General features: G+C 43.4%; 1 protein-coding gene across 1 annotated transcript in view; it reads left to right on the plus strand.

Moving 5' to 3' along the window:
• Nucleotides 1-18,809, plus strand: part of LOC124304470 (matrix metalloproteinase-2-like) — a 156,921-nt gene that overhangs the window by 126,679 nt on the left and 11,433 nt on the right. The window contains exon 6 of the mRNA XM_046762745.1: nucleotides 12,297-12,455. Within this exon, the coding sequence (XP_046618701.1) occupies nucleotides 12,297-12,455 (159 nt within the window). The remainder of the gene's footprint in view (nucleotides 1-12,296; nucleotides 12,456-18,809) is intronic.

Consider the following 18,809-nt stretch of genomic DNA (forward strand, 5'->3'; position numbering starts at 1 on the left):
TCCATTCCAATTGATCGATCTTTCGCCAGTAAATAAATCCACAATACGTGCACGTCTGCGAGAGTATCAATTTATCTCAGTAACGCTGTTGCCTCGTCCTCTGCATCGCTCGTGTTCATTCACTTTACCGGTGGTGAACTTTGGGAATTTAATCGCGTACCATCGGGGTTGGGTGAGGGGGGGGGGGGATATTTTCCGAGCGGTGAGTTAGGTGGACGGGTATCATATGTAGGTATAGCGAGGCTTGAATATAAGGGGAAACTTTTCACCCTATTGAATTTGTGATTCGGTTTACTTTGGACTTGGACCGTATATCTTCTACTCCTCCAGCAGCACATCCCCCAGCAGGTCGAGCAGGCAAGAGATTCTTACTCGTCGTTGCTCGGCGATTCAATATTCCACTTTAGATATTATTGTTATTCACCATGTGACAGACTATACAATCCGTGCATTATCCTCAGCTCCACGGTGGTATAAATAATTCCATAAAGCAGTAGTGGATTCTGTTTTTTGAAATTAAATAAACTCCCCCTCCCTACATTCATAACCGTTAGAGCAGCGCTCGGTCTCTCTCATCACCGTGTATGGAAAGGGTCGGAGTATGTTTAAGTAATCCTTGCAGAGTCGTCAATCCTTGCAGTAGCATTCAGCGGAACGTAGTGACCTGTAACTACAACTTCTTACTTGTAAAATTGACGATGAGGGAGGGTGAAACTTTCTTGTCGTTAACGCCTATCGTCACGCAACGAGTCTTACCAAGGCTAACGTATCGATCCTGGGATTCGAAATTGAAAACCTATTCGGCGTGTTCCGCTTCATATTGCCTACGTTTATAACAGGGCGAGGCAGTCGCGAACTTTGCCCCCGTTTCAAACAAGTTTATTGTGTTACGGTGGCTTGAAAATCTCACCCTAATTGCCACCCGGTTCTCACCGTCACGCTACTACTCGGCTTGGATTATATCAGTTGCGCCTTTCCGTTTGTACCCTATTCTAGTTAGGCGAGTTGAGAAGGTGTGTAGGTCTAGCTGCGCGGTTAGTTTGCTAAACGATACGAAAGGTGTAATGGGTGGTGCTCTGTGCAGATATACGCACGCGTCAACAAACATTGTTGGATGTATTATATACTTGCGTACATGCGTATATGTATGTCTAGAGCAACCGTACACACCCGGAATAGGTATATAATTTCTCGACGCCTAATTCGTTCCTCGGGTAACTTTGACCGAGGTAATTCAATTAGCGAATCCGCGATTCTATCGCAGGACCCGTTAACGCAGATTCTGCTAATTGGTATGCATACTAATAGCCACCTGTTTCTGCGAACCGAGGAGGAAAGTTGGCCGTTTGCCATACGGGAAAATAACTTTTTCTCTCTATATATTCATCTCACTTTTCATCGTCTTTTACGGGACGTGATGTACGCAATATAATATTAAATTTCAACATTTTATACACGTCTGCAAAGTATCGCGAGGACAAATATTTTCCTCCTTGTTCGGATTGATTGCGTACAGTAAATTGATCTTACAGATATCTGTTTGAATTACATGAAAAACTGGGGTTTTTTTTTTCTTCTTCGAAAATCAGCTTCTTGGAAAGATATTTAATATGATTTAGAACAGTATCGAAGAACGTACCGAGTACAATATCAATGCTAAAAGGGAGGAAAAATCTTTGTCCAACGTAACTTGATCGGTGGTAAGAAATATCAAGTAAATCGGCAAAGCTTGGGATTTTACATTTCAAATATTTTTCACAAGCTATTTAGTGTATCAAGAAAATACTTTTTGACACGGAACGTGTCGCGTAGTCCCACTAACGTTAATTAATAAGACATTATCAACGGGTTCTTCGTCAAGAGTTAACAACTCATTCGGAATCCACTTTCCCGGCGAGACCCTGAGTAGAAAATCACTAGGTAAGCATAACAAGGGGTGCGTAATCTCTCGTCATTTCGGTAATGGTCTTCTTCGAGGTCCATTAGAAGCAAGAGGCGTGCATGGGAAAAGGAAGAGGGTAAAGACAAAGGGAAAAGGATAAGGAAGCGTCTGCTTTTTTGGCCTCGATAACAGTTTATTGTTTAACGAGGAGGAAAACGTGGTCTTTTCGGGCCAAGCGTAAGTTTGGAATACGAGTCGCGGGTGAAATCGAAGACGAATATTGCAAATACGCGAGGCGAAAAGCAAGCCAAGCGCAAAATTGAGGACAGGCTCGCGTAATGTCAAATTCCTGTGCGACAGCGCATGCGCGTAGTGCGGAAAATACCACTTTCCAACTCCTATGACTTAAAATTGGTCTATTCAGTACGGTGCACCTTGTGCACGGAGAAGAGGCATCGAAAAATGCGTAAAACACACTCAGGTTATAAAAAAGAAATTTCTTTCCTTGTTTTTCCTGGCGATTTGAGTGCAGGCGGCACGTAGCCACACCAACAAACCGTGTGCTTCGAGGCATCTGCACCAAAGCCCGTTGTGCGGTACGTGTATTCCATTCTAACTATGCGGAAAGCTCGAGGCTTGCGGACGGTATTTCGTGCCTGCACCTGGGACCGAGTGCCTTGGGATATCTTTGGGGCTGCGGCGTGATAAATTCTGGATTACACTATTACGTCGGTGTCGGTGGACAAAGACGAAACTGCACGGAGACGGGAGTCCTGGTCCCTCATGACCGACGGATCCGCTTTCCAAAATTCGGGACATGCGACGGTGGAAGAGCTCGCCTTTCGAGGCGGAAACATCCTACCGACGCTGCAAATTTCCCCGTCTGCAAATATTTGTTCACTGAGTTTATTATACCCACCAGAGGAATAAGATGGGGAATAAAATTTGCCGATCATCCTCTCTATTTTTTTTTTAATTATCATTGAAAGAAAATTCTTAATTCTCCTCAATTCTTCGAATGAAAATCTTGCAAAGAAAAGCTCCGCGGTACAGAGAATAAAAGAGAGGGAAAAAAAAAAAGCAAAAAAACAACAATTCTACTCTCGTAATACTCGTAATGGCTTACAGTGTGCGTGTGACGCGTAGAGAGGCGGAGAAAATAATAGGTACCTGTTATCCTGCGAAAATTGCTTTCTTTTATCACTCTGAAGAAACTTACTCTCCAACCGTACATCGGATGTAATATAGCACCGAATGAACAACCTGTCCTAGGTGTTAATGAAATACGTCATTATATGTATAATAACTTTGGCAAACTCTCTTCTTTCTCAGCTTCGTTATCGTTTAATCTTGCCGTCGCCTAATACCTACCGTTCCGATTTTAAATCAGCCGGTCCTTCGGTCGTGGGTACGCTAATTTATTCAGTACTGTAATTAATTTTTATTCCAATTCCCCGGTGGTGATAAAATAAAAAGTAAAAAATTAAACGGCTGCTGCTTATGCCTTTTTCTTTTCCTTTTCCGTTTTTTCTCTCTTTTTTCTGTTTTTTTTTCTTCTTTCATCCGATGTAGAAACTTTATCCGGGCTTAATCTGGAATATTTTTTACCGGATAAAATATCAGCCTCAAAGCCGTTTTCTTTTCTTTTTAGTTTCTTTTTTTTTACCGTAAGCTCGTTAAAACGGCATAAAGAATGATTGGACAAATTCCTCGTATCGTAAAACGTCGAATCTGTAATTTTCTTTTCCACTTTTTTTGCAGATCGTTTTATTTTATTTCAGTTTCAAAGGAGACAGACATATAGCGCATATTTTTTACGCAGCACGCTATCCGAAGAAGAAATTGTATGAAAAAAAGAAAAAAAAGCAATTATTTCTATACAAGAAATGCATCCCTTTGATTCTTTGATTTTACTATCGGTGTATCGATATTAGGAAAAAGAAAACAAAGAAAAAAAAAAAAAATCGTCATTTTACGCTGATTGTATTTTTCATTTCTGTATACGTATCATCGCATATTTTATACATATTCGCTCGTAAACTTTTAACGCAGTGAATTTATTTTAAAATGGCCAACGAAATATCGTGAATCTTTCATGCCGGCGAGTTTTCGAACTTTTCGCGATGGGGTTTGTTTGCTGTTGGATAATTTGCTTTCCGACGGAAGGTATACAATAAGTCGTGGCCCGGGTATCGGGAATGCTGGTAATGAATCTGGCAGAGAAGCGGTGGCAGGACCGGAGTATCCATGACCCGGTTGGCGCACCGTCAAAGAGAAATAATACCGGAAATTGAAGTTTTCGAGCCCAATAACGGAGCCCCCGGCCTCTTTTTATTCGCAATTTTGTTTGACCATGGTCCAAATGCGAGTCAGCGCGTTTCAGTTGCAGATTCTGGTAATGTTTTTTTGTTGTTTGCGTTTTTTTCGAACAAGTTCGAAATTTTGGTTTTAATCGAACTAAAAATTCTACCGAATCACGCAATCCTTAGCTGATGTTTCAAGATTTTTAAATCATTTGAACGATCTGTAAAAACCGTAAAAATCTGTCACTCGTTTTAGTGCGTGTCTTTACGGAATTTTACCTAAAATAATCTCCTGGTAAAATAATTTCCAAGCATTTCGAACATAAGGTACAAAACATTCCAATATTACTTGATATCAGGATTGTGCTTGAAGCAACGTAGTGAAAAAAAAAGCCATCGCAATTTTTTCAACATAATTCAATCGTCAATACTATTTGCGTATGTACATCCATTATAAAACCAAACTTGCGATTAGTTTGAAAAAAATTTACGTAAGCATGTTATTATTACAGGTATATTATATTATTGAAACGAGTTACAAGTCCGACATTCTGAGGCACCTCCGAGACTTTAATTAAAAATCTTATGTTATACTTCGGGAGAAATTTTTGGTTTTTTTTTTTTTTTTTCTTTTTTTTTTTTTTTTTCATAACACCAAAATTACAGAGCCGACTATGCTTGAGCATAAAATAAAAAAAGAGAAGAAAAACACGCGTGTATGCGCATTAACCTAATTTGAAACAGTTTAGAGTGTGTGTGTGTGTGTGTGTGTATGTGTATATATATACATATATCGATACCCTTAACGCCTTCGGCTTTGGAGGTCCATAGGGAGAAAGTAATCGATGGCACGCGACGGTTTCGGTGGCTTGGCAAGGCTGGGGCCAGCTGGTCAAAAAAGAGGAATAGTGGAGGGTTTTTTTTTTTTCCAACGTCGACGTCAAACTCGCGAGGAGAAACGACGAGGTCGAATACGTAGCCGCGGGAATCGGGGGGGGGGGTGATATTTTCGCACACCCACTGCATTTTTATATACATATATATCTATATGTATGTACGTATGGGAGGTAATAAAACGGCATTCCCGAGGAGGGAAGGACGAGGGAACGTCGTGACGTCAAACACGCTCTCCGTCACAACGGAGCCAAGTTTTACGCATCCGACAACAACTCTGCGTAGGGATATGAGGACGTCGGAGAGGTGGCGTCGTTCTCGTCTTGCGATATCGATTGCCCTTATGATCCTCCTTTTTTTTATTTCACTCCCGACCGCGATTGACCCTTCGAACTGCTCGGGGGGAACGCCTCATTCCGATTTTAAATCACCTTATTTTTTTTCATCCTCCATACAGTTCTCGTCGCCAGACTTCTCGGAGTTAAACTCAATCCAACCAATCGGACATGAATTAAAAAGAAGTCAATCGTTTCGAGAGACTTACCAATCTCTTTATAAGGGGGGAGGGGGGGGGGCTGACTTTGTATTGATTCAAAGTCTGCAACTCGTCTGAAAGTATTGAAAGAGAATAAACGAAACGAGTTTTGAATTATGGTTAAACAGTTATATCGATATCACTTTTAATGTTCTTCTTTTATAAGATATCTACATCAATATTATTTTTCATGTATCGAAAAAATTTTTTTTTTAATACTTCCCCCGTCTAAAGTTTACCTCATAACTGCCATATATTTATTGTAATATCCATTGAAATGAGAACTGGAAACTTTGGCGGTAAATTTACAGCCGGAACTGTGTGAGCTTTAGGTCATGCGAATGGGGAACGATTACTTTCTTTTTTTTTTTTTTCGTTTCACAAACGCGAGTAACTCCATTCCAAAACCCCCGAGAAGTTCTTGGGTCGGGATTCATTGTCGAATTTTCACGAAGGGCGAAGATGGGGACCGCACGAAATATTGCCGGGTGGTCAATTTTCGAATTAAAAATAAGTGTTCGCTCGACGAAGAGTCGCATTTAATTTTTTTTTTTTTCACACTTACAACGATATTTCAACCCAGATTTTTTTTTTGTTTTATTGAAATTTCGATTCAACGAGGTGCCCAAATCGAAGAATAAACGAAATAATTTTAATACCGAACAACGATCAACTATTCCGACAATTTGCGGACCTTCGGGGCATCAAGTTACGGTAGCTAATGTGACAAAATAAAAAAAGAAAAACTAAACGATCCGAGTTTTACGCGGTTAAAAAAAACGGACATCGTTAGAGGTACACGTGTGTATGATACGTTTATGTGTAGGGCGTCACTGGTAACGTAATTTCTAAATTAACTCCCACGGCGAGTTTTGAATCGCGGCCAACAAACTCTTGTCCGACACCAACCGCTGACCATGGCTATTCCCGATTAAACACTCGACGCGATTCGGTAGACGCTTCTCATCGCCGTTACGTTACGGAAAAGTTTCCTTCCTCTCCGAAAGGGTTGGTCATCGGATGGTTAACCGTGCGACCGAGTTCCATCGCGTTATTGACCCATATCTTTAAAAAACAGTTTCTTCGCGGATGTGACGTGTAACAATCATCGTGATCGTGACTCGGTGAAAGGGAAGAAAACGCGACAACGTCAAAAGATCGATACGAAGCAGCGTTATTTGCTGCGGTATTGAACGAAGCTCCACGCTGTTCACCAGTAACGACAAAACGGTTCAATTAACCACCTCGCGAGAGTAATTTTGTATCGATTCCAACAGCACCGAGTCTCCCAGAGAATGGCGGAGTCGATGTGTGCAGGAATTCTCGCTGATGGGTGAAAAAAGGAAATTCTCTACCCCGCGCAGAGGGGGAAGAAGTTGAATCGCTTGGTTTGAACAATTGAGAAACTTTCTCTCTCACTCTCACTCTCTCTCTCTCTCTCTTCAGTCTTCCACGCATTTGCCACGAGGAACGGAATTGTGATTACGGTGATACGGCTGAGCGCTTAAAGTGGTAAATGCCATTCTAGATCAAGTTTCACGCGGAGTTTCCGCCGCTGCACCTTGAACAATCGTTCAACGACTACCGTTGAGACTGCAGACAAGGATTCGCCTCAAATGAACTCGGATCTTTTGCTCTGAATAACCCATTTCCAACATCCCTTACCCCTCAAGTGTCTCGAGCAGGTACGCTCTAACGATTGTACAGAAACAAACTGTACCAGCTATACAACCCTCGGCGCGTTTATACTACACCCCGTAAGATTCACGATGCACCTAATTACCTCCCTGCTATGGCTCCTGGGCTCGGCGTACCTCGCTTTCGGTGGGTATATACACGTACCTATACACCTTGGTACATAGCTACTCACTCTCTTTCACGTTCCCGGTAAATTAACCGTCCCAGAGACGGTTCTCTTTCCCGATGCCTTCCTACAAGCAATTCGGAAAGGGTTGCGGTGCAGTTGATTATTGTAAAATGACGAGACCTCGAGTCCGTCATTCGTGCGTACGTGAACTTTGGACAAATCGTCGTTCTCAATTCAGTCGGAATCGTTGGAAAACTTTCACCGTTTTGCCACTTCCGCAAACCCTGGTTGGCCTGACAATTAGAGAAATTTCATTTGTTACAGTAACTAAAAAAATTCAGTAAAACAGGTATCGTAAAAAAAACTGTTTCAATATCGTTGGGATTACGATAAACGAGGTACGCGTAACCATTTTGCGCTATCGTCGATCCTTTTTTGGTTATTGCAACGCAGAATCAGTTCGCGAGGTTTACTCTACTTTTTTAGTTTTAACAAGGCTTTAACGTCAATTTATTCTTGCAAGAAAATCTAGCAACAGTGATCGTAATGAGAAAGAATAGCAACGGATACCAGACTTTCCGGTAACGGCTATAAAACTAATTTTTATTTTGTACCTAGAAGTATATTTTGTCGATTGTGGTAAAAGATGAAAATAGTCAAGGACCGAGCGGTAACCGGAACTAACAAATTTCTCCCAGTGTGGCGTTATCCACACGACTGAGAACCAAACGACGAAGTTCGCCTTGTCAGTATCGCTAATTTGAAATTGGAAGGAGACGCGAGGTCGTGTTTCACGGTGTTTCCGACGTCATTTCACAGGCAGGAATTACACGAGCCTCGGCGCTACGAGGGGATGACGTAGGCGATATCTGGCTTCGGTATCAACCGCCGGATGGTTTCAGGAGAAGTTGGGTTCATATTTATGCTAATAGAAAACTGGCACGCTGCTTCCAGGGGAGCTTGGGGGGCGGGAAAGCCAGGCCGCGGAATTCCGAAGGAGAATTATTAACGACGCCAATCGGCATCGGGACTCGTCCGCTCGTCTCGTCTTCTCCCGAAACGACGCCTTCGTGGCCACCCCTAATTTAGGGTGGCTAGCCTCCGCTGTCGTCCACCGTTGATCCTGCCTAATTCCGATCCTCGCCGAGCCGATCGAAATGTGTTATTACCGCTAAGCGTGGCGCTCGAGGGGCGTCCCCGGCTTTACGTGACCCGTGAATAATGCATACCTGCCTGCCGCGGTACACCGAGGCATCATCGACCCGGGGCAATTCCTCGGCTGCAGGAACGGCCAATCGCGATCCTAGACCCTGGATGAAGGCAAACGTCATTCTGCCATCGAAAATATTACACTTGTGTATTCGAAGTGCCATATTACGGACGTATAAACACATCCCGGTCGGAGCCGAGCTTCGTAAACGAGACTCGAACCGGAGAGGAGCTTTTCTCATCCTACCGCTCGGGTATTACGGTAAGGGTGTACGATGTGGATGGGTATTCCTTATTTCTTTATCAAATATAAGACCGTTGAAGAATGATAGTTTCGCCAGACTATTTGAATGTAATATTCCACCGGCCTGGGATAAGGGTACGTTGTTCGGGAGGCTTTGGGCATATAGTATTTGACATTTTTTGTTTTTTTTCTTTCAAAGTTTAACCGTAAAATATTTTTCAAAATGACGGAAAAACGATGCTGTACAAATCTTACCTCTCATATTAATATTTAGAGGTGCATCGTAGCGATATTTTACTTCCCATTTAAATAACATGAGAAGTTTTTTGTTTTAGTTTGGAATTTTAAAACTCGTTAACGCATTAGTGGACCGACAAGACCGGAACGTGTTATTTTCTTAGGGAATGGAACGCTCCGCAGAAACGGTCTGATATCATCTTACGATAAATCTAATAAACGAAATTTCGGAAAAATCTCCAGGATATTTCAAAATCGTTCGTAAAGTGTTTCTTCGCTCAATTAAAAGCACTTTGAGTTAATATTTTCATTTCAAAGTGAAAGGGGGTTAATTGTCCGTATTATTCCTGCCGCGGTTTGAGAATTCACATAAATTATTTAGCATTTCCAAACCGTCAGAGACAAAGCAAAATTCGCTCTCCTGCATCTGTATCGTGGAGAATTCGCGTGTCGTCTTCAATTCACCGAGACATCGGCCTAGGTCGAAACGAGGGCGATATTATGGTCTGAAAGCCAGGGAGGTACGTTAGTCTTCTGGGTCATCCAGATAGCCTAGAATACGAAAATATCTCTTCGAGCGCGGGGTATATCCACAACCGCGTTTTCAGAGGATATAATAAAAATGTCGAGGTTATACACGGGGCGAGCGGCGGCGAGAGCTTGTCGAGAAATTGGTTTTACACGGGGTTTTTCTCCCCCCCCCCGCCCTCCTCCTCCCTCCCTTATTTTTTCTTTTTTTTTTTTCTCTCTTTTGCTTTGTCACCTCTATTTACACCCCTTATCAAACGTCGAAGAGAGCGTTTTTCAATGCGGAAAGCAGCCTGCGTAAGCTCACAAGTCAGGCGCACCCTTCTTGACGCACCCACTTACCAACCACCACTGTGTATACACGCATAAAAGGTGGGTGAACCCCTCCGAGAATACGAGAGGTGGAAAAAAAGAGAAAGAGAAAGAGAAAAAAAAAAAAAAAGAAAAAACGAAAACGAAACGAAGAAAAACCAACCGAGAGAGATTCGGAGTTGTAAAAATAAATTTGCACGCAAGTAATAGGTTCTCTTTGAGAAGATAAACGTATTTGAACAGTGTTCTTTGAAATGCACTTGATCTCTGCTCCGCTCATCCTTGAACCTCTGGGTTTTTAACAGGACTATTGGCGGGGGGGTCGATAAGCAACACGTCCTAAGTGTGTCGGATTCGTGGTTAATGGGACAACAGAGATTAGCCATGGGGTCCGTTTCAACAGCGTTGCAGAATGAACAGCTCGAAAGATTGATTATACGTGGAACACCTTGACTTGGGGCCCTGCTTCTTCCTTGCGAAAACACTTTCACATTTTCATTGTCAATTCGGTTTGGAAATGCACGTCAATGCAAAATGTGCCCCATGACGTACGTACGTATCTACCGAACTCGGTTCACTTTCTTTCGATGTTTATATCGCGCGAGAGTCGTAAATACGTGGAAACGAATCCACGCGCAGCTTGTAAGTACGGTGCCAAAACGTTCCAATGCGCGAGTCGTCCGCTATATCCAGGATCAAGAATCGCGTTGAAATCCATCGAGTCCTGCAACTTTGTCCAAGTTAATCTGGCTGAGTGCAAGCTCGGCTTGACGCGATGCTTGGAAGGTATTTACTCCGCGCTTGCATAGCCTTCGTTATAGGTATATCGGTGAAGCGCGTTTCGCCTGTAAGCTCGACTTTTGTTGCATCATCGATACACTATCCCGGATTCTTGAGGGTTGATTAGGCGAGTTAAAGTGGATGGATAACTTCCACCTCGGTAGGTCTCGGCTCAATTTGAATTGCAAATTGCAGGTAGTTTGATCGCAATTAGCAAGCTCTATTCCCGCATCCCAGCCCCGGGTTGGTAAGGCGACGTATCACCGTGAAAACTACTTTTCCAAACCCCTCGCTCATCGTTGTGTTGCCTACTGTGTTGTTCATTGTGATCTAATGTTGCTCGGCTGCGATTCCCGAGAGGCTCGCGCTGGCCGGGGAACACGAAGGAAATTCTATTCATAACTCCTGGCTGGGTCGGTGCTCGGAATCCTTTCTTGGGATCACCTCGGCACGACGGTGTATTCGAACGGATTGTTACGGAAGCACGTCCAAAGCACGAACATCGGGCGTTGTTGATGCTGCGGCGAAAGCCCAGTCTCGGAAAACCACAAAGCCACACTCGGATCTCTGCGTTTACACTCGCTTTGTTTGATGTTGCAAGCGGGAGGTTCGGCGCATCGTGATCAGGATCAAAGGATCGCCTACCACTGGGGAGAAAGCGAGGGTCTCGCGACGCGGAGAGAATTGGAAAATCGGACGAAGAGAACCTCGTAAGGATCGATGAGCGGAAAATATCTTGGATGGAAACAGTCCGATCAATCGAAGTTCATTTTCTCATCTCGGCAAGGGTGGAGATCACCCTACGATAAATCAAAGTCACCTTTAATTTTTTACTCGACGAATTTTTCGCTCGGCTAGACGACGATCAGCGGTTCCGTCGATCGGGGTTTCAGGGAGATGTAATATAGGTATAATATAACTTGTATCTCCGGAAGGAAAGATCGTCTCGGTTACCTTCGGGGTGAATTCGGGGGGGACTGATCAATATTTAACCCCTGGATATCATCCATCTTCACCCGTTCTCTCCATCACCCTTTGACTAATGACCATCGCACGTCGCGTCTCATTCCATTACGTCATACGAAAACCCCTCGTCGTATCCAACGCCGGTGAATCCTCTTCCGCTGTATGTATTACATCATCTGGTAACCGAGGTTGGAATGGTATAACGGACACCGAAGAGAACGGCGAGGTCGTCGTCTTCAGGGTGCAAAATCCGATTAATTTACACACCGCGGGCGACCTTTCGAGGGTCTTCGCCATGCGCCGTTACCTTAACGGTCCATAAATTTGGTTTTGTACCTGTTAAGGAACTCGTCTCTCCTCTCTCCACCCCCCTTACTGGGTGAGGGAAAACCGCTCGCCTGTATTTACATACGAATGTGTAAAAACGATTTCCCCTCACTCACCGCTCCGATATCATGGCCATTTTTGCTGACCTCGTTTCAACGTCGGATTTGAATTTCGCAAAAACACCTCGCCGAGGATCGTTAACACCTTTCGCGATACGATCCCCAGTGATTTTTCTCAACTAACCTAAATTCTTCTCTTCGTTCCTCTTTCAGGCACCAGTCTCTACACCGTCGCTGCTCACGAGTTTGGTCATTCCTTGGGCCTCGATCACACCTCGGAACAGGGCGCCCTCATGTATGCCTGGTATCAGGGCTTCAGTCGAAACGACAAACTTCCGGAGGACGACAGGATCGGTATACAGCAGATGTACGGTGAGTACGGGCTTTTATCTTTTTTTTTTTTTTTTCTGTCTTTCTTACAATTCTCGGACCTCGACGAGAGATACCTACCCTAATTAACCAACCGACGGAATTTCCCCTCTACATTTCACCGAGCCCAACGCGACCCTCACTTTTCCAGGTTATATCCCCCTAATTGATCCCGGACCAGAGATTCATTCCTCATTGTCACCGCGCGTCTTTGCAAACTTCATCCGCTGTACGACGACCCGCTCTGCGCGTGATACTTGTGATGAAGATGATTTCCTCCCCTAAGATATTTCACCGCAAGTTGTTATAAAATCCGGCGAGTAAACTTTAGGCGAAATTATTATCACAGGGACGACACGTCGTCGGAGCGGAATAACCGATTCCCTATTTTTCTGTTTAATTAAATATACATCAATTTTTGTATATTGTCGGTTGCAACAGTTTTTTGTTTGGCTTTGTTTTTTTTGTTTTTTTTTTTTTTTTCTTGCCTTTTATCCCTATCGCTTTTCGCAAACACCAAAATTTTTCCGACGTACTTCTTAGCCCGCGTTGAATCGACAAAAATTCATGCCTCGACGAAAATTAGGGTTAAAAATTTATAAAAACATTTCTCCGGCGAAATCTTATACGATATTCGAACAAGGCTGTGTAAGGTGAAAGACGCAAGGTATAAAAACAAAAAAAAAAAAAAAAACAGAAAAACAAACGAGCAAACAAACGGAAAAAAAAGATGATTGAGACTCGTCGGCGACGGGACTTGAATGTCGTCGTATTATCGAAACGCCACCGCCAACGTCGACGACGACGAAGACGACGAAGACGACGAAGACGACGACGAGTACGGTATTCGCTCGGTAAAATATTCCCTTTAATGTCAGCCGTGATTTATGCCCAAACGGAGCTCACAAATTGGGGGAATAGAAATAGGGCCTGCTGGGAAAAGCTCCTTGGTCATTTGTCAATTCATTTATATGTGTCGTTATACCTCCGGGTTTCGTACAATATACCTTATACCATATACTATACACGAATGTTCACCTGCACGAATATTTTCAACAACTTACTTGCGTAATGTATTCTTCAGCCGTGTAACTGTACGCCTGTAATCTGTGTTTCATATTCCCGCACGGTGGAAATTGTATATCAAAGTATTTTGTACCATATCTCACGAGTTTCTCATCAGCTTTTGTTGTTGTTATTATTATTAATACTACTACTATTATTATTACTACTATAATAGGTGCGCGGAGGTAAATAAGTTCGATCAATAATCCTCGGCGTGCATCAAAGCGGCTCGAATCTAGGTCAGGAATGTCAAATGACCTCGGAATTGAACAATAAATAATTTTTTATTTCCACCCTCCGTCAAACGTTATTTGTTAATATTTTTTCTTCGTTTTTTGAAATCAATTTTGCGACAAGGCTTGATTAATTCGTCGTGGCAAAGCACCGGGTTCAATCCACGCATCGTCGGTCGTTCCGACAGTGACGAAGAAATGTTTAACGGTGTCATAGATGCGTGTAGTAACGGGGGTGAAATTCCTCACCGGCTGTGTATCATCTTCATTCAATGATCCGGCGGTCCACTTTAGTTTTACGAGCTTTATATCTGTCCGCGAAACGACATTGCCCGACAAGGGGCGGAGAGGGGAACGGATGAAATACTTTATGCCCGTCGTCGAGAGTGGGGAGGAATCTCTTTACCAAAACTGGGTGGGGTGGGTTCACAGGGTTTTCGAGCCGAGTGATCAATGTCGAGAGTCAAGAGATATTAGAGAGCTGAAAATCCTGACACCACCGGGGGCGAGACGCGTTCCAACTCGTGCCACATTTATTATTCCCCTTTTATTCTCGCGGGGTTTGCGGGGCGAGAAAAAGAGGCCGGGGGTGGATCCGTGGCTGGTTGACTGGCTGCACGATGAACGGATGAATCCGAAAACGGCGTCAAACCGCTTCTCGACTTTTCACCCTCTCTACACCGACACCGAAAATTCTTTCCCGAATTATCTTTGCTTCCGGATTTCGGAGCAACTTTGGCCTGTTTTTTTTTTTTTTCTCTTTCTTTTTTTTTTCAAACACACCCCTTTTCACGCAACGAAATTCTCACGAACGGCAGCTGTTGCGGATCGTCGACACGCGCTTTTAACTTGCTCGGTATTCCCCTCGGTACAAAACGGATGATGATAATTAAGCACCCTTGAAGTATCTCGTCACCCCCTCGCCAAATTCCTATAATATAATAATTTTGGCGAAACTTTTCTCAAAACCAGGGCCGCCTTGTACGTGTTTTATACGACACGGCGTTTAGGTTGGCCCGGCAGACCCGGCAGGATATTTCTACCCCATTCAACCCAGCGTTCGCTTTGTTTTACTTCCTATTTACGAGCCCCGGTTCCAATGAAATTGCCAAACCGAAATTCACCGGAACACGGACCTGCAGCCGCGGAGCGGCAACTTGTCTTCGTTAAATCCGTCGGACCGAGCTGAGCGAGAATTTAGCCGAATGCTACAGCGCGCTACAAATTCCAACTCACAATCGGGTAGGATGTAATATCAGGGCGTGATTATCTACCTCTGGCAACGAGTCGTGTGATTTATATCGTGGATAGATTTTTTTATTTATTTATTTCTTTTTTTTTTTTTATTCTAGTTTTTTATTTTCTTATTTTTTTCACCGCAGACAACAATTCACGATTGCACGTATCAAAAGCGGGGCGGGGCTGGAAGTTCCGAGAGCGCCTAAATCCGAATTATTTGGTGGCGAAACTTGAAGTAAAGAAATCAAACTTTGAAGAAACAACAGAGTTTCGAGTGGTAGGAAACCCGACGGATCAAAGTTTCGAAACGCGAGATTCCGACAATTGAAGTTACGATTCGGCAAAGTTCTGGAAAGTAAGGTTCCTGTTAAGGAACATTCCGAAAAATAAAGCTTTGATAGAGTAAAATTCCGAAAGTTAAAATATACTCGTACAGAGAATCAGAAATATCAGGATTCCGAATGTAAAAATATGAAAGATCCGAAAGGAAGTAACATCAAAGTGGTGGAATTTTTTCACCAAACCAGAAACTCACAGAACTTCGATGTTTCGGATTTTGAATATCCTCACTTTCGCACTTTCGGAACCTTGACTTGTCAGAGTTACGCCCTTTCGGCACTTTGTCCTTTCGAACCTTTGATGTTTCACACCAAAGTTTGATTTCTTTACTCGCAAGTTTCGCTCGACGAAAAAATTGGGAATTTGTCGCTTTCGGAACTGTTGAAATTTAGAATATCAAACACCGTCCCTCAAAAGCTGTCAGCAACGAAACGTACGATTAGTCGTTGGGAATATCTCGTGGAAATTTTACCTCGCGTTGAAGACTTTGGTTTACAATGGAGGAGGCGTGATGGAATATGATTTCTGCGAACTTGACGCCTCCTTTACCTTATATACATATATATATATATATATGTATACGTATACCTACACCGTAAGGGACAAGTTCGAATTGCTACTGCAGACACGAGGCGTGAACAATAAGGTTCGAGACTTGCGATGCCGGATGAAAGGGTCCGCGGAACAAAGTCATTCTAACCCCCATTGGACCTTCGTGTCTCTTGACTTATTGTCAGTGCTTTCTCCCCGCCGAGCTTTTGTGCTATTTGCAGGACCTGCAACTTATTGTACGTGTGTACGTATTTGCAGTGATAAATCGACGACGAAAACGAATCAACCGAGTATTATTATCAATCGTATACCCACGTGCCGACGTCCCGATGTATTTACCCTGTTCGTATGGGATCGTACGAATGACGTAATTGAAATCGTATACCTATTCGTACTTCGCTACTGGGACTCAGGGTCCACCGTACCACCTTACCAAATACCGTGCACAGAGTTTAAACTTGAGGAGGGAGCAGCTTATTTCCTGGCAAAAACTTTCCCCGAGTGCCTCGGTAAACTTTTCCACTTCTCTTAATGGCCATAGTTGCTGTTCGACAAGGTATTTTACTTGTCGTTTCTCCGCCGTCGCGTAGCTGCGACGCTACGCGGTTATACTCCAGTTCCATTTCATGCCGAAGGATTTTCCTCCAATTATATTATGCTGTACCGCGGCGACGACGGTGGCGGCAGCCAATTTCAAAGTTTGTCACTTTTAATCAAGTTCACCGCAATCTGGCTTATATTTTCTGCAACGCCCTTCGACCGATAAGATGACGAGCCGATCGATCGGTCGTCTTGTAAATCCTCCTACCCCGGCCCTTTTCCTTTTCCGCAAAACTTTTCCCTTGAATCCTTACGAAAGATTTGAGAATTTACGCGCAGGATAACCTTAACTAACAGATTCTCATCGAACTTATGCTGATCTTGCGCCTCCCCAAGAAAGTTGTAATACGAAGTCTCCCAACCGTGAGACGACGTAATTATTTCAGACCCGTTGGTTGTTATTCATGAGCTCGAGTCACTTCGTCGCACCATCGGCCGGAAAAGACGACCGTATACATTCCGGTGTCCGATTTCAGGGGTTGAACGGGTCGCGGTTTTCTCCCGGACAAAACGACAACCCAGGCCTTGAAAAAATAAAATAAAAATAAATCAATAAAAAAACACACCCAAAAACGCGATCAAATCGCCGGTGTTTCAGCTTCCGAAAGGGTCATTTCCTCGCGGATTTTCCCCATCGAACGATGAACCGTTTCGCGTATTTAAAACCGTGTTCCGCAAGCGGAATCCGGCGTTTCGTTGGTGCGGCGGTGAAACTCGAGGCATTAAAGCTTCCGGGGTGTTTTGTTATTCAAATGTAAAAGTGTGCAGGGCTACTGCTCCGGGCTTCGTTTCAGACTTGGTATTCTCTCGTTCGTTTAACTTCGTTTCGTTCGTCTGTTCGTTTTCATTAAAGCAGCGAGGTCAACCCGGCAATTATTTATCCCACAGTCGTCGACTGCCTTAGTTTTATCGTTATATTTGCGCTCCGGTTGCGAAGAGGGTTTCCGTTTCGCTACGCCGTTATAACTCCCCCTCCTCTCTCTCCCTCTTATATTCTCTTTTTCCCTTTTTCCCTCCTCCGTCTCTCTCTCCTTTTGCCATTCTCTCTTCGCCACTATCGTGGGCCACACACGTTCGACGCCCACACACTTGTGAGAATGTTTTTCAGTTAGTTTCTTTTTTTTACCGCTCCGTTTGTTTTCAAACGCAGGTATGCGCAGTTACATACCTATTTCACCCACGTTTTCTCCCTCTGTAAACTTAGTACGCGTGTATGCATGTAACACGCGTGTTCAACCACTCGGTCATAATGCCTGTGCTGACGTTGCAAATATTTCTGCGAATACCAGTTTTTTCAAAATCTCTCGCTGTCGTAACTCAAATCGAGGAAACTCGCCGGATTTCTTCTTGAATAAATCGCTACCGGTGTTCTGATTTTTACGAAAGAGAGGGATGAAAACAGAAACGATGGATAACGCAATATTTTGTGTGCGTGTGTGTGTGTGTGTTTTTTATTTATTTATTTTTTTCTCACCGATATGTTTTAGAAAACACAATATTGCAGAATTTACGAATATACGCCAAGAAGCTTTTGTAACACTCTAAAAGGCTTGCGAAAAGTTTCAGCAATTCAGCTAGCTGCAGAGAAAATGGATATCTTACATCTCATCGTCTTCGCTGTAATTTCACTCTACCACACCGAGAAACACACGGTTTTATTCTTTCGCTCACCTCTGTCAACGTGTATGGTATACGTGATCTTTTCTCTCGCTTTTTCCTTATCAAAACTGACTCAGCTTCTCGGCAGCGGATTATATTCTGGGCAAGCAGAGAAAGAGAGAGAGAGAGAGAGAGAGAAACAAAAAAAAAAAAAAAATAAATAAATAAATAAAACAAAGAATCTTTTTGTCCCGCTGCTGCTAGCGCCGAGACTTTTGCACGTTTTCTACACCCTGTACATAACAAGGCACGTACCTACTTGGCACACGGTCATTCCGAATTTGTTTGTTCCACGCTTTCGTTATTACTTTCTTTCTCTCCGCGCCGGTATAATTCAGTTTACAAGGTTCGTTTGTTTTCACGAGTTAATCTCGTCGCCAACAGCAGCAGCAGCAGCAGCAGCAGGAAATATGAAGCCAGTAGGCGAGTTTGTCGCTTCTCGGTAAAACGTATACGTATATGCATATCATGATACAGGTACACATCGTTATAAAAGCAACACAAACAACAGTAATAATGCAGAACAGCGCCCACGCGTTCCGAGTATTCTCTCGTAATAGGAAGTCGAAGCGCGCCTGTGTTAGCCCATAGAATTCGAAACGATAGCTGGCTGCGATTCGAACGGAAGTCGAGAAACGATAAGAAAATGATACGGATATATTATACATGT

This window comes from Neodiprion virginianus, chromosome 5, assembly GCF_021901495.1.
Source record: "Neodiprion virginianus isolate iyNeoVirg1 chromosome 5, iyNeoVirg1.1, whole genome shotgun sequence".
NCBI lineage: Eukaryota > Metazoa > Arthropoda > Insecta > Hymenoptera > Diprionidae > Neodiprion > Neodiprion virginianus.